This window comes from Geosmithia morbida (assembly GCF_012550715.1).
Source record: "Geosmithia morbida isolate 1262 chromosome Unknown scaffold_20, whole genome shotgun sequence".
Lineage (NCBI taxonomy): Eukaryota > Fungi > Ascomycota > Sordariomycetes > Hypocreales > Bionectriaceae > Geosmithia > Geosmithia morbida.
In genome coordinates this window covers 20165-35053 of record NW_023336207.1, presented here as the reverse complement: position 1 = coordinate 35053, position 14889 = coordinate 20165, and the positions used below count along the sequence as shown (strand labels likewise).

At 58.3% G+C, this 14889-nt stretch overlaps 6 protein-coding genes across 6 annotated transcripts; 3 read left to right on the top strand and 3 right to left on the bottom strand.

The window, feature by feature from the left end:
- Positions 1 to 715: 715 nt before the first annotated feature.
- GMORB2_4382 (Amidohydrolase family) lies at positions 716 to 2386 on the top strand (the record flags this gene model as incomplete). The annotated part of the gene is made up of 1 exon (XM_035466357.1): positions 716 to 2386. One exon carries the CDS (start codon positions 716 to 718, stop codon positions 2384 to 2386), a length of 1671 nt encoding a protein of 556 aa, XP_035318368.1.
- A 485-nt stretch (positions 2387 to 2871) lies between these two features.
- On the top strand, positions 2872 to 5902 carry GMORB2_4381 (DNA ligase 4; the record flags this gene model as incomplete). Its single annotated transcript, XM_035466356.1, has 2 exons — positions 2872 to 2939; positions 2998 to 5902. The coding sequence occupies 2 exons, from the start codon at positions 2872 to 2874 to the stop codon at positions 5900 to 5902; spliced, it is 2973 nt and encodes a 990-aa protein (XP_035318367.1).
- Positions 5903 to 5953: 51 nt separating this feature from the next.
- GMORB2_4380 (uracil phosphoribosyltransferase) lies at positions 5954 to 6758 on the bottom strand (the record flags this gene model as incomplete). The annotated part of the gene is made up of 2 exons (XM_035466355.1): positions 5954 to 6381; positions 6479 to 6758. The coding sequence occupies 2 exons, from the start codon at positions 6756 to 6758 to the stop codon at positions 5954 to 5956; spliced, it is 708 nt and encodes a 235-aa protein (XP_035318366.1).
- Positions 6759 to 8155: 1397 nt separating this feature from the next.
- GMORB2_4379 (uncharacterized protein) lies at positions 8156 to 11393 on the bottom strand (the record flags this gene model as incomplete). Its single annotated transcript, XM_035466354.1, has 3 exons — positions 8156 to 9604; positions 9659 to 10626; positions 11099 to 11393. The coding sequence occupies 3 exons, from the start codon at positions 11391 to 11393 to the stop codon at positions 8156 to 8158; spliced, it is 2712 nt and encodes a 903-aa protein (XP_035318365.1).
- A 307-nt stretch (positions 11394 to 11700) lies between these two features.
- Positions 11701 to 13143, top strand: GMORB2_4378 (CrcB-like protein; the record flags this gene model as incomplete). Its single annotated transcript, XM_035466353.1, has 1 exon — positions 11701 to 13143. One exon carries the CDS (start codon positions 11701 to 11703, stop codon positions 13141 to 13143), a length of 1443 nt encoding a protein of 480 aa, XP_035318364.1.
- Positions 13144 to 13637: 494 nt separating this feature from the next.
- GMORB2_4377 (glutathione S-transferase) lies at positions 13638 to 14506 on the bottom strand (the record flags this gene model as incomplete). The annotated part of the gene is made up of 2 exons (XM_035466352.1): positions 13638 to 13832; positions 13919 to 14506. Coding segments are annotated over 2 exons (783 nt in total), but the record flags the coding sequence as incomplete, so codon positions are not given.
- Between the last annotated feature and the right edge of the window lie 383 nt (positions 14507 to 14889).

The window sequence follows — 14889 nt, the reverse complement described above, 5'->3', positions numbered from 1 at the left end:
TCTGCCGTCAAAGCGCAAGATCAGGAGCATCATATGTACGCTGGCGCAACCTTCCGAACGGACACCAGGAACCATCACCATGTTTCCCGTTTTGGAGGCCGTGACGACAGACCAGCAACGCCTTCCAGTCAATGGAGCCCGCCGGCAGCAACGGTTCCAGCCAGTGGTAAAGAGATAGTCTACCATCTATAACAGCATGATATTGCCCAGGACATGCTGGAAGAAGACCGGCAAGTGAGAGAGCCAACTCTTCGATGGATTGGCCACGTGCATCTAGATATTGACAGTCATGTAAACGAACGATACCCAATAGCGTATCACTACGTACTCGTACTCTTTCAGAGTAGTATCATTACTTCTTAAGTGCTTTCCTATTTAGGAATCGGGTCAGGACGCAGCCGATCGCGGATGGGTCGAATACGAGCAAGCAGTGGAGAAGTCGTTATCAATCAGGAGGCATTTTCCCCTCCAAGCAACAGCATCACCATCCATCACTAGAAATCGGAACCGGAGGATCTGACATAATAATCATAGAGTCGGACCCCCTGTACATCCTCTCCAGGGTTCCGTTCTTTGACCGTTGAACCGTTGAGAGCCGACTCTTCTTCCTCCTCCACAAGCAGTTACCCCACCATTCGCCCCTCCTCTATATAATACTCGTCCGCTCTGGCTAGTAATAATCCCACATTCACTCACGCTCACCCGAAACCTCATCATGGCTTCGGCAGATCACATAGTTTTCCAGGGCGGGAGCATCTTCCAGGCGCAGGTAGACGGAGACAAGACCGGGGAGCCGTCGTTTGCCAGCTGCATGGTTGTCAGGGATGGCGTGATCCAGCATGTGGGCGCGGACAAGGACCCGGCCGTGGTGCAGGCAACGGAGGCGGGGGCCGAGGTACGCAACCTGGGCGGCAGGAAGGTCCTTCCCAGCTTCATAGACGGCCACATCCACCTCCTCCTGCTGGGCCAGTCGCTCACCAAGGTGCCCCTGGACGGGTGCAAGACGCTCGAGGATATCCGGACGGAGATCAGGCGCGCGGCGCGGGAGAACCCGACGGCGACGCGCATCTTCGCGCGCGGGTGGATGCACTCGATGACCCCAGACGGCGTGGACGCCAGCCTGCTCGACGACCTGGACCCGCGGCCCATCTTCGTCGACACAAAGGACCTGCACTCGACGTGGTGCAACAGTGCGGGGCTGGCCGAGGTGTGCGCGACCATGGGCATCGACCCGGACGGCAAGTCGCCCGACCCCTCGGGGGGCACCTTCCAGCGCGACCGCGACGGCAGGCCGAACGGCGTCTTCAACGAGAGCGCCGTCTTCGAGACCATCTGGCCGTTCCTCGCGCAGGTGGCGTCCATGGAGGAGCGCAAGGACGCCATCCGCGCCGCCATCAAGGCCTTCAACTCGGTCGGGTACACGGGCATGATCGACATGGCCATGGACGACACCATCTGGGAGCCGCTCCTGGAGCTGCGCAACACCGAGGGTCTCTCCTCGATGCGCGTGGCGGCGTACTGGCTGATGAAGCCCATCAAGGAGGGGGAGTCCATCGACGCCGTCCTCGCCCAGGTCGACCGCGCTGCCGACCTGGCCCGCCGCCACAGCGACCCGGACTGCCGCGTCGTCGGCATAAAGGTCATCTGCGACGGCATCGTGGACGCGTGCACGGCCTCCCTCAAGGAGCCCTACTCCTCGGGGACACCGACCCCGGGCCCCATCTGGACCGAGGAGGTCCTCCACCCCCTCGTCGCCCGCGCCCAGCACCACGGCCTACAGGTCGCCCTACACGCCATCGGCGACAACACGGTCCGCATGGCCATCGACGTTCTCGAGCGCAATGCCGACCCGGCCCGCCGCCCGCGTATAGAGCACATCGAGCTCGCCTCCGAAGCGGACGCCGCCCGCCTCGGCCGTCTAGGCATCACCGCCTCCGTCCAGCCCGTCCACTCCGACCCGGCCATCCTGCGCGCCTGGCCCCGCCTCATCGGCGAGCACCGCTGCTCCAGGGCTTTCGCCTACCGCGAGTTCGCAGACGGAGGGGCCGTCCTCGCCCTCGGTACCGATGCCCCCACCGCACCTCACGTCCCCATGCCGAACATGTACGTCGCTACTACCCGGCGCTCGTACCGCGAGCACGGCGCTGCCGACGAGCCTGACCCTGTCAACCCACACTTTGCGCTGTCGGTGTGTGAGGCCATCACGGCGGCCACGCACGGCTCGGCGTACTCCTGCTTCGCGGATGCCTGGACGGGGAGTCTACGCGCTGGCCTCAAGGCTGATTTCGTCGTGTGTGATGTCGAGCTGTCGCCTGATCAGCTCGTTCGGGGATTGGTTAAGGAGACGTGGTTTGAGGGGAGGAGGGTGTTTGCTGCTGATGAGTAGATGACTTGACAGTTGGATGGATGTATATGAAACGAGAAATTCCTGGAATCCAATCTCCCCAGCTTCTTCTTTCGAGGCAGATGCACCATGTGCTTGGAACCCAGCCACTCTTACTCTTACTACTAATACCGTAGGACGTGTGGGACGTGTAATGCTGGTGAACTGTTGTACAGTGGCCCAGAATGAGATTACAGAGTATAGACTGCGAGTTACAGTGGTGCTGTACCCCCCATAATAATATGGGGCTTCTAGAAAGCAGCTGCCCCCTCAAGCTGAGCTTCACGCTTCCATCGTCGTCAAACACCAGACGTTCAAGTCGCTTCTGCCTAGCTGGACAAGACTATATTTGTATATTTATATATATATATAAGTCCCTTCTTCTCGAATACCTGTCGTCGGATTCTGTGTTCTCGCACCCTTTTCCCTCTGACAGAGAGGCATCTCGAGCACTGCACCTTCACTCGTCACCCACCACCACTGTGACCATGAATGACGACACTGGCAGAGAAGATGAATCGTTGGCGGGCATGACGGAAGATGAGATCGAAGCAAAGTCAGTACCCATTGGCTGTACAGACGTCCCGAGAACCCCCTCCTCTGACTCTGCACAGGTACCCCAACCGTCCTCGGAATCACTCCAGGACGTTGCGCTTTGCCGACCTGCACCGGGAGCTCTTCAAACCTCTGAACGAGAACAAGAAGCAGCCCGGCAGCGGCGCGGCGCGCAGCAAGGGACCCCATAGAGGCTCAACACCATCTCCGCACGAGCAGCGCCGACGTATAATCGAGCGCTTCATCGATCGATGGCGCAAAGAGGTCGGCGACGACTTCTTCCCCGCCCTGCGCCTGATCTTGCCGGACAAGGATCGCGAGCGCGGCGTCTACGGCCTCAAGGAGAATGCCATCGGCAAGCTTCTCGTCAAGCTGATGAAGATCGCCAGGAACTCCGAGGATGGCTACAACCTGCTACACTGGAAGCTTCCTGGGCAGACGGCCGAGTCGCGCCTGGCGGGAGACTTTGCCGGCCGGTGCTTCGAGGCCATCTCCAAGAGACCCATGCGCATGGAGCCCGGTGATATGACTATCGCCGAGGTCAATGAGCAATTGGACAGACTGTCGGCGTCATCGGGGGAGGCTGAGAACCTGAGTGTCTTCGAGGTTTTCTACAACCGCATGAATGCCGAGGAGATGATGTGGCTGATCCGCATCGTGCTGCGGCAGCTGAAGGTCGGTGCCACGGAGCGCACCATCCTCGACCTCTGGCACCCCGATGCCACAGCCCTCTTCAACGTCTCATCTAGTCTTCTCAGGGTGTGCTGGGAGCTGCCCAACCCCGCCGTCCGGCTGGAGCAGGAAGAGACGGGCATCGCCCCGATGCAGTGCTTCCAGCCCCAGCTCGCACAGTTCCAGCTGTCGGCCTCCTTTCAGCGCATGACGGAGCTGCTGCGCCCTACCGATGACGACCCGGAGTTCTGGATCGAGGAGAAACTTGATGGCGAGCGCATGCAGATGCACATGGTCCAAGATCCGTCGCAGCCGGGTGGCCGGCGGTTCGGTTTCTGGTCCAGAAAGGCGAAAGACTACACGTACCTCTACGGACACGGGCTTCAAGATGCCAACTCTAGCCTGACGCGCCACCTCGAGAGCGCATTCGCACCTGGTGTGCGCAACATCATCCTGGACGGCGAGATGATTGAGTGGGACATGGGCGTAGACAAGATTGTGCCGTTTGGCACGCTCAAGACGGCCGCCATCTCTGAGCAGCAGATGCGCTCCACGTCGGACGCCACGGGCCGCCGTCCGCTCCTCCGCGTCTTCGACATCCTCTACCTCAACGACAAGCAGCTGACGCAATACACGCTGCGGGACCGGCATCGCGCACTGGACAAGGCCGTCAAGCCGGTGCACAGGCGTCTCGAGATCCACAGACACTCCATCGCCACGTCTCCGGATGCCATAGAGCCGCAGCTGCGCGACGTCGTGGCCAACGCCTCGGAGGGCCTGGTGCTCAAGAACCCGCGGTCTATGTACCGCCTCAACAGCCGCAACGATGACTGGTTAAAGGTGAAGCCAGAGTACATGGACGAGTTTGGCGAGTCTCTCGACTGCGTCATCATAGGCGGTTACTACGGCTCCGGAAAGCGGGGCGGCACGCTCTCGAGCTTCCTGTGCGGTCTGCGTGCGTCGCAGAACCACATCCAGGCAGGTGCCGACCCGGAGAAGTGCTTCAGCTTCTTCAAAGTCGGCGGCGGCTTTCGCGCGGAGGACTACGCGGAGATTAGACACCGCACCGAGGGTAAATGGGTAGACTGGGATGCCAAGAACCCGCCCTCGCAGTACATCGAGCTGGGCGGTGGCGAGGCAAAGCAATACGAACGACCAGATGTGTGGATTCGGCCGCGGGACTCGCTGGTCTTGTCGGTCAAGGCCGCCAGCGTCGGGATAAGCGACCAGTTTGCGCGGGGCTTCACGCTGCGGTTCCCGCGCTTCAGACGCCTCCGGACCGACCGCTCCTGGGACACGGCCCTGTCATTAGAGGAGTTCCACGACCTTCAGAAGCGGATGGAAGAGGAATCCAAGGAAAAGGCCATGACTGTCGAGGACAGGAAGTGGCGGCGGAGCACAAAGCGTGCCAAGAGGGAGCTCGTGATTGCCGGGGAGGACACCACTGCAGAGGCACTCGTCAAGTTTGCCGGCGATGACAAGACCAAGATCTTTGCCGGCCTCGAATTCTGCGTCTTATCCGAGTCAACTCAGAAGCCATTCAAAAAGACCAAAGCACAGCTCGAGTCCCTCATCAAGGAGCACGGCGGAAGCATATCGCAACGCGCCGCACCAGACACACGCATGGTCATCATCGCCGAGAAAAAGGTTGTCAGGGTGGCCAGTCTGATCAAGAGCGGACCGGTGGACATAATCCTCCCCCGCTGGATCCAAGACTGCCTCGAGGACGGTAGCACGTACACGGCCCCCCTACCATTCGAGCCCCGGCATCTGCTTCACGCCACAGATACCCTGCGAGCTCTGTCGGAGGAAAACACGGACCGGTTTGGCGACAGCTACGCGCGCAACGTGACCCTCGACGAACTAAGGGCTATAGTCGACGAGATGCCCAAGTTCGAGGACCCCGAGACCTTCAGCAAGGACCAGTTCCTGGAGGAGTTGGAGGAGCGGGGTCGCGGGCTGCGCAATGACGGTTCTCGGCTGAGGGGATTCCTGTTCCAGAAATGTGCCGTGCACATGCGCGTCGGAACGGGGGACATGGACAAGATGAGGGCTCGGGAGCTACGGTACCGCATCCGGTTCGGCGGAGGGGTGTGTGCTGAGAGCGTCGAGGATGAGGGAGTGACGCATGTTGTCATCGTGGCGGGTGGTGGTGCCGGGGCTCTGGCCGAAGATGTGCGCGGTCAAGTAGCCATGCGGCAGAGGGTGCCGAGAGTGGTGGACGGGAAGTGGATAGATGAGTGTTGGAGGGAGAAGACGCTGGTGGACGAAGAGCAGTATGCTGTCCTGTAGTCTGTTTCAAGCGAGTATATTATCAGATTAAGAAGAATGAGCGTATCTCGTCTACTTCCCCAGCGTCAGAAACAACCTGTCGCCGACATCACCAAGTCCAGGCTTCAGCATCCCCTCGGGCGTAATCTCCCCGTCCACGCCGGCGACCCAGATCTCCGTCCCGTCAGACCACTCCTCGGCGACACGGATGATACCCTCGTGCGCACCCAGCACGCTGAGCACAACGATACGCTCGGCGCCCCACTCGCGCAGGGTGGCGACGGCGGCAGCGCATGTGTTCCCCGTCGCGATGATGGGGTCGACGATGATGGCCAAGGCGCTGGGACCCTGGGCGTCGTCGCCGTCGGCGCTACCGCTTCTGGAGGTGACCGCATGCTGGGGCAGGTTGTTGTAATATTCTACCGGTTGGAGGGTCGTGGTCTCACGATACATTCCTAGGTGATGAACTGGTACTGGAGAGGGGAGGATTGTCTGGACGCCTTTTTTTGGGGGGGGGAGGGGGGGGGAGGGGAGAGGTGAGTGTTAGTGGAAGGTGTTTAGGAAGGCAAAAGGTGGGGAGAAGGAGAAGAAGCTTACCCTCTACCATGGCTAGACCGGATCGTAGAATGGGTACGATGGATATCGTTCCAGGGGAGACGGTGGTGGTGGTATATTCGAACCCGAGGGGGGTCTTGTCCTTTGGCCCTTGTGTGGGGGAGAGAGCCCTGGCCAGAGACTCGGATGACAGGAGGAGAGTGATCTCGTGGATCAGGGTCTTGACATCGCGCGCTGTGGTTGATTGGGACCGGAGCTGACTGAGCTTGGCCTGGATGCTCGGGTGGGTTGAGACGTTGACGTTGGGCGGGAGTGACGGCATCGTGAGATGTGGGGGGGTTGTGTGTGTATGTAATGTGTGGTGGGGGGTGGGGATTTGATCTAGACAAAAGTTTGATCTATAGTGGAGTAATATTGAATCGAGGGGTGGGGGTTCAATAGAGATTGAAATGGATTCCGATGTATTCTAGAGAGAGAATCGTCATGCTCAAAAGGGGCGCAGGAAGGAAGAAGGAAAAGAAAGAAAAGAAGGGGTTGGAAAGGTGAGGTTGGGTGAGTTCGGTTGGGCGGTGGGGAGCTTGGGTATCACGGCCGTTTGTTAACAGGGGACGGTGACGCGGGGTGACGACGGGGGACGGTAGAGATTAGATAAGAGGTGGGGGGCAGTTTGGGGCAGTTTCCAACCAAGCTCGGATGGGAAGTGCCAGGTCAAGTACATGTGTCACTGTCGCAGGCCCTGAAGCCCGAAAATGGTTGCCCCAGGCACCACTTCTTTTCAACCCCCCAGAGCACCTCTCGTGTATTACCGACCAGGGTGATGATGGGTGATGATGTAATAACTAATATAGTATTCGATACATCCTCCCAGAGTCCAGTGTATTAATCAACACCAGCGCTCCTCGGCGGCTACTCTCAACCTAACCCAGCAGGAAACGGTCCTGCGGGAAAGGAGGGGAGGGGAGAGCGCACGGAAAGAATGAAAAAGAACTGAGTGTGACGACTTGTAACATCTTGACGGCTGGCTGATCCCGCGCCTATGCCTATGATGATTTGCAGAAAGTCTGGGTTTCACTATTATCATCACGCCTCCCGCCCCAAAAGGGGGCATCTATCCTCCTACGGTGGGCCTAGGTCCTGTTACCATCAACACGATCGACAGCAATAACAAGGGCGGCAGCAGCCGCAGCAGCAGCAGCAGCAGCATTCAACCCTCACGCTGTCCCACCACCGTCATCGACGAGTTCCAGTCACAGCGCCCACTCTACCGATAGCCGCAACATTGATGGCACTGGCCTTGACTAGAACATCTCGAATCCGCATGCGCGACCGCCGGGTCCTACAGCACTGTCCTGCAGTGAAGCCTTCGATTACGCGTAGTTCGTGGGAACGCGTGCGCATGATAATATCACTACTCAGCCCGCCCTGCATGCTCACTGCAGCAGCCACGAGGAATGCCACTCACTGCCAGCGAAGCGGCGGTGGAGAGAGAGAAGACCTAACTGAAATCCACGCCCGATGCGCGCCCGATGCGCACCCGACGGCTGCCAAGCCGAAAAGTGACGCATATCGTCCTCGAATATGCGTAGGCTTTACCTTCTACACGCTGCTACGTAGCGTGATTCACCTCAGGCTCGCAGGAGTGTACGGCCTAGATGATGAGTTCCCGCGGTATTTTTCGTTTCAGAAGCTGCTATGCGAAGCCTCCGCACCTGCCTGCCATTACATAGACGCATCAATCAGAAGACTAGCGATGAAAGCGTCTGACCGACGCGCGTTTCGCAGCAATTTTGAGGGGCCTCGGTCACGCTCGCCGTCATCCCATGCCCTCCTGTCGCTAGGCAGTCTCGCTTTCATGCGGCCCGGAAGCAGCACTCTAGAGTAGCGAGAGCTTCCGAGACTCGTTGCCGGGCTTGCCTTGCTGACTAGACCGAGGGCTTCGGGCCTGTTGATGGAGGCGTGGTCGAAATCAATCTTCATGACGCGTTGCAGCTCGCGATTCCATGTCAGGTTACCATTGCTTACATCGTCTCGATCGACAAGGCCGTGGGCTCTCAGCTCCTGAAGAGTGCGCTCCGACTCCCGCTCGAGGTCGACGTGACCTTTCTTAGCGAGCCATTGAGTGCTTCGAGCGTGTAGTCCCAGACCCGCAAATGACATCAGAAGCATATGCGTCACGAGCGCGCCGTTGTCCATGGGATATGGTAGGAGTAGCGGCACTAAGCCGAGGCATACTGGTATCGTCGACCCCTGCTGCTCTACGAGACCCTCGTATACGCCGACCTCACGTAGTAGCCGATAGCTGTTCCACTCCTCTACTCCCTTAGCCACAAATGTGTACCCGTACCCCGTGGCGGTGATCTTGAAGAGACAGCCGATCGCACCCGCTAGACCTCGAGATAGCAGGCAGTCGCAGTCCTGCTCAGCGTTGGACAGGAGCTGTAGCTGCACTAGTTCGCGGAGCTCGTCTGGTGTTAACGGATGCTTGATCGACGGCCGCCAGGACCTGGAATCGCGCTGTGCCGCTTGTATGTGTAGCAGGAGATTGGGGCAGCTAGCATCCATCTCTTCGCCGTGTATGAGCCCACGTAGGCATCCCTGGGTGCAGAAGGGCCGGATAGGACGGAACGTCGACGGGTCACGCCAGTTAGGCCGCGTCGGTTTTGTCGGCTTATTCCCTTTAACGTCCCACCTCCGTAGGCCGGATTTTCCTGGCCGCTGGGGCTGCGTAGGTTGATCGCCGCCACGTTTCCTCTTCGCTCCTGCGCGCTTCTGACCGTCATCGGCGTCCGACATGTTCCATTGCTTCTTGAGCGGCGAGCTATGTCGGCGACGTCCTCTAGCCGGCATGCCCAAGTTGCTCGATGTAGAGCGTGCGTCGTCGTCGTCGCCGTCGTCCCTGGAGCTGTCGTCATCGGCGCTGTCTTGGTCACTGTCGTCGCGGCGACGCCGTTTGCGTGACACCGAGCTGCCTCCGGGGCTTGATGCTGCCGTGCTAGAGGCCGGCAGTTGGGGGAAGTGAGTCAGCTGGGAAAGATTGAAGTCACGCTGACGCACTTGGCTAGGTGCCGTTTCAAGTGCCATCAGAGTGATGGCCGAGAGCATCGACACAGCAAGGCGCGCCCGCTCATCATCCGACAGCTGCCTGTCATCCCCTGCCTCGGCGACGTACTGGGGGAAGAGGCGTGTATGATATAGAAGAGTAGTCGGGTCTTCCGGCCGCACACGTAAGAAGGTGAGGGTTTCGCCAGTAGCCATATATCCAAACTCCACGCCTGACGAGGCCATGTAGTGGAACGCTTGGGTCAGTGCGCGGGCGTAGAAGACTTGACCAGGGGCGCCCCTTTCGGCTTGACGGACCGCGTCTTCCTGCTCAGTCCCCGTCGCTTGTCTAGAGGCGACGCGGGCCAATTGCACCATGTAGTCCTCGGGTATGGCGTAGCTCGCCACGGCTGTCGTACGTAGCCGATGGAAGGCTTTGTGCTCTGATAGACTGATGCGATAGACGTTATGCGAAGAGCCATCGGCTAAGATGTCCCCGATAAATGAATGGTGCGTGGCATCGACGTCGTCATCCGGGCCGCCTATACCTGCAGGCAGGGCTATAGCATTGGTCGCAAGCACATAGCAGTCGGGCTGCGTCTTGGGTGGCGGCCTAGCAGCAGCCTGGGTCCCGGGCTCACCACCATCCTCGCTCATGGCCGAAGTCTGCGCCGAGCCCTTGCCCCATCCAGAGGTATAGTTGTCGAAGAAGACTTTCTTCTGCTGGCCACAAGCTTCGAGGTACGCGTTGATGATTCTCTGGACGGGCATCTGGAGAGTGTCGTGGATGAACTGGGACGTCTTCATCTCGTTGAGAAATGCTTCTGACCCTAAGAATTCGAGGGGCAGTCTAATCTGAATCTGCTCAGCGAGGGCGCGCATATTGATGACGGACGGGAAGACGCGTTTGTCACTGAGAGCTGCCTGAATGCGGGAAAAGGATTGCCGATATATATCGTCGAATTCGGACCATAGGCGCATCGTATGCGGATAGTATTTGCCTACAATGCTTGTTCGGCCCGATGTTGTTACCCTAGACTCTTCTCCCTCTGATAGCGTCTGAGGCCGGGATTTCGGCTGGGGGGGGGCTAGGCGTCTGAGGCTGAAGTTGAGGCCATGGATGCACTGAACATATCCATCGAGATCCTGGTCTTGATGCTGTTAGTAGAGGGGCTTAGCAGAGGGGTGAGTTCTGATGTTGTAGAAGCCATCCATACCAAGCTGCACGGCATCCCTTTCTTTCAGCTCTTCCCGAAGGGCGACGGCGACGGCTTCTGCATCACGCCGTTGCTGGTGCTCTTCCTCTCTGCGCCGCTGCTCTTCCTCTCTGTGCCGCTGCTCTTCCTCTCTGCGCCGCTGCTGTTCCTTTTCGCGTCGCTCTGCATCTTCTCGGAGTCGCTGCTGTTCCTTTTCGCGTCGCTCTGCATCTTCCCGGAGTCGCTGCTGTTCCTTTTCGCGCTGTTCTGCAGCCCTGAGCAGCTGTCTTAGCTCTTGTAGTTCCTCCTGTGGGTCTCGGTCCATGGTAGATCAACCGCCAGTTTGTAGTTGAGAGAAAGGGTGGGTTGTAAAAGGTGAGATGGGAGAGTGTTGATGATCGTGAAGATTGGCATGCGTGAGGATTACGGCCCCACCCGTCGTTGCAGGCAGCAGGGGGGCAGTTTATTCCGGAGTGCTGTGACTTCGTAGTTCGAGCGCGCCAATAGGTAAACGTGCGCCAAACTTCAAGCTCGACTCCTAGGACGCAATTACGTGAGCTGCGCGCTGAGCACGAAAGACCATGCCCCGTGTGCCGCTCTCCGGTACAGTATTTCTTATACCTGGTCAGTGTTGAAGCAGCAGTCGGGAGAGCGTGTTGTGGCAGAACCGTTGGCGTCTTCACAAGAGAAGGGATACCTGAGGGAGAGAAGCTGGAGTACATCTAGAGCCGTGAAGGTGGTGCCGGGCCTTAGCCAGGGTGTCAGACTCTACGGGGCGGAATAACGTCGATTATTCGGGCTGTCTGAATTGGTTGATTTATCCGGGAATGATCCGACTAATGGTTCGTCACAAGAAGGGGAAAAGTGCTCGAGTTACTGATGTGTGTTGGTTGTTATTCTCCGATCTACGAGGGACAAGGTGCGTTGTTTCTGTTCCTTTGGTGTAGGTCATCAGAACGGGACGATGCTCCTTATCGACAAGTTGGAGGACATCAGAGACCGGGTTCCCCCCCGTCTGCGACGCACGAAATGATACGGGAGATCGCCATTGCTTTCGCGCGACTCGTCTTCGTTTGCCCCACCACAACGTCATTTCCCCCATCAGTACCAAACATTACTTCCATCACCCCTCTGACTACGAGTACACCCAATGTCTTTTCTGTTGGACGATTTCTCAGGGTGCAGGTTGACAAGACGATGCAGGCCTGCGCTCCTCGCGACAGTGGCTCCCCCCCGAGTGCTGTAGAGACTGTCAACGAGGGGGGGGGCTGCAGACACCACAGCCTCGAGGAGCCAGGACAAGATGCCGTCGACGAAGAGCAGCAGCCGCCAGCTCGCGCTGCTGACACGACGACGAGACGATCAGCATCCAAGCCGCCCACGCAACTGTACACGATATCGTACCTCATCCTCTTCTCCATAATCGGCACCCTCGCGCGTGTCGGCCTCAAGGCCCTGACCGCTTACCCCGGCGCGCCCATCAGCTTCACCGTCATCTGGGCCAATTTCGGCGGGTGCATCGTCATGGGCTTCCTATCCGAGGACCAGATGCTCTTCAGCCAGCACGACTACCGCGACGGCAGAAGCGGCAGCAGCGGCAGCAGGAGCAACGGCAAGAAGAAGAAGAAGAAGGTGGACGAGGAGACGGGTCCTCCCATGATGGCGGTTGCGGCTGCTGAGAAGAAGGCCCACATGGCGCTCAAGAAGACGATTCCGCTGTACATCGGTCTGGCCACCGGCTTCTGCGGCAGCTTCACCAGCTTCTCGTCATACATTGCCGACGCATTCTTCGCCATATCCGACGACCTCCCCACTGCCGGCGTCTCGGGGACGGCCCCCCGCCGCGGCGGCGGCGACTCCCTCATGGCGCTGCTGGCCGTCGTCATCTCCACGGCCTCCCTGTCCATCTCGGGCCTGTTCCTGGGCGCACACCTGGCCACCGGCCTGGACCCGTGGACGCCGTCGCTGCGGTACTCGCGCACCCACCGCGTGCTGGACCCGCTGGCCGTCTTTCTCGGGTGGGGCGCGTGGATCGGCGCCGTCTTCCTCGCCGTCTTCCCGCCGCACGATGTCTGGCGCGGCCGCGTCGTCTTCTCCCTCGTCTTCGCTCCGCCCGGCTGTCTCGCGCGCTTCTACCTCTCTGCCCGTCTGAATGCTCGAATACCGTCTTTCCCGCTCGGCACCTTCTGCGCGAATATCCTGGGTACGGCCATCCTCGGCATGGCCTGGGATATCGCCCACGTGCCTGTCGGTGGCGTCGTCGGGTGCCAGGTCCTGCAGGGCGTCGAGGATGGCTTCTGCGGGTGTCTGACTACCGTGTCTACATGGGGGGCTGAGCTTATCACCCTCCGGAGGAGGCACTCATATGTATATGGCTCTACGAGTGTCGCCGCTGCTCTTGCTGTCATGATTGCCATCATGGGCGGTCTGAGGTGGAGTCATGGGTTTCAGGGCTTGCTTTGTTCTACCTGATAAGCACACTGCAGCTACACGACTCTAGCAGGTAGATGATAATGCCAATGCTACCCATCGGAAGAGGGGCGTTTCAGGACATAGTTATAGCCGCTATCGGTAGCAAAAAAAAAAGGGGGACTCTATTATTGAATATAGACTAGCACCGCACCCCTTCCCTCTTGGCAAGCTAATACCTTTTATAGTAATAGTATCATGAATCTTTTCGTGATAATGCCATTATAGTCGTGCAAATACTACGAGGTTGTAAGAAGTAGTCGGTTTTCATACAACTGACAAGGATTTCTTATATTAGGATTACATCATATCGTTAAACCCCCGGGGTGCTGTGATTATACTCGTCTGGAGTAGTAGGGTCACGTTGACCTCAAAACTAGTCGCTATTATCATCCCTTTCCTCTTCCTCTTCAACGACCTGGAAAACGACCTCTACAATGGGTCTTTCTTCATTACTATTATAGTCATACTGACCAATTCAAATCTAAATCCCACTGCTACTGGTCTTCCAGTTCCGGGTAGTACCGGAATATGCCATTGCTGTACGGTTGCCTCCTACTGCTGGCCAGGTAAGCCTTGATGTTGGGGCGGGTTTTGACGGCGTCGTACAGCTCAAAGACGGCATTGTACTGACCCGAGTCCTTGAGCTTAGCCATCGTCTTAGGGAATGCGAATTGTGTGCCATCGATGCACTTGTAGTATGTCAGCTACATTGTCAAGAGCGGAGAGGAACGATGCAGGTGATGGGGCGTTATATATATATATATATATAGCATACCAGGAACAGGACAAGATCGACATAAGTCAGGGTCCCGCCGTACATCCAGGGCCCGTCACCGCTGGCTGGGGAGTCGATGACCCGCTGCGCGTAGCCCAGGTACTTTGGGAGCCTCTCAGACAGGAAGTAGCGCGTACGCTTCTTGGCCTCGGGGATCTGGTCCTCGTACGCGAGGCTCACAGCGGTGGGGTGGTGGGTGTCGTGCAGCTCGTCGACGAAGCCGTCCAGGAGGGTCGAGGCGATGCCGTTGAGGTGGTAGGGTGCTACCGCGGTCGCGTTCACGGCCCGGGAGCCGTCCAGCCCGATCCGGGGCGCCAGGTACATGAGTATGTTGGCCGTCTGGCTGATGAGCACGTCGTCGTGCCGGAGGACGGGGACGGCCAGGACAGGCGGGTTCATCCCCGCGCTGGGCGGGCTGACCTCCGTCGTCGTCGACATCACCTCGTCCACGACGGTTCCTGGATCTGCGGTCTGGGCCATGTCGGTGAAGGGGGTGCCCGATTCCTCGAAGGCGAGGCGGATGAATTCGCCGCGGCCAGGGATGGTGGGCCAGTAGAGGAGTTGGTAGGACATTGCGGATACGCGATGTGCTTAGAGGATGAAAGGGGTTTGCTTTTATATTGTATGATAGATTAGAGTGTGTATATTGTCAGTTGAGTACTAGTATTTGAACTTCTTGGAGATGTCTCGTTCGTGGGGTTTGACGTCAATGTGTTGTTGGTGGGCCGGCGTTGGACGTCACCAGGGTGGCCAAATTTGTCACAACGTCATTACTGTAATATCCGGTGGGCGTGGACAGAGGGAAGGAACGAGATGCGTTGTTGCCGCGTTGGTGAATTCTTCCTATTTTCTTCAAACCGATCATGCTACCCAATAAATACAGCAGTGATATCAACACCTCTGCGACAACAACTGCTCTCTTCTCTCTCTATCCTTGCATACCCCGTCTCTCACAATGACAAGGTATCGAT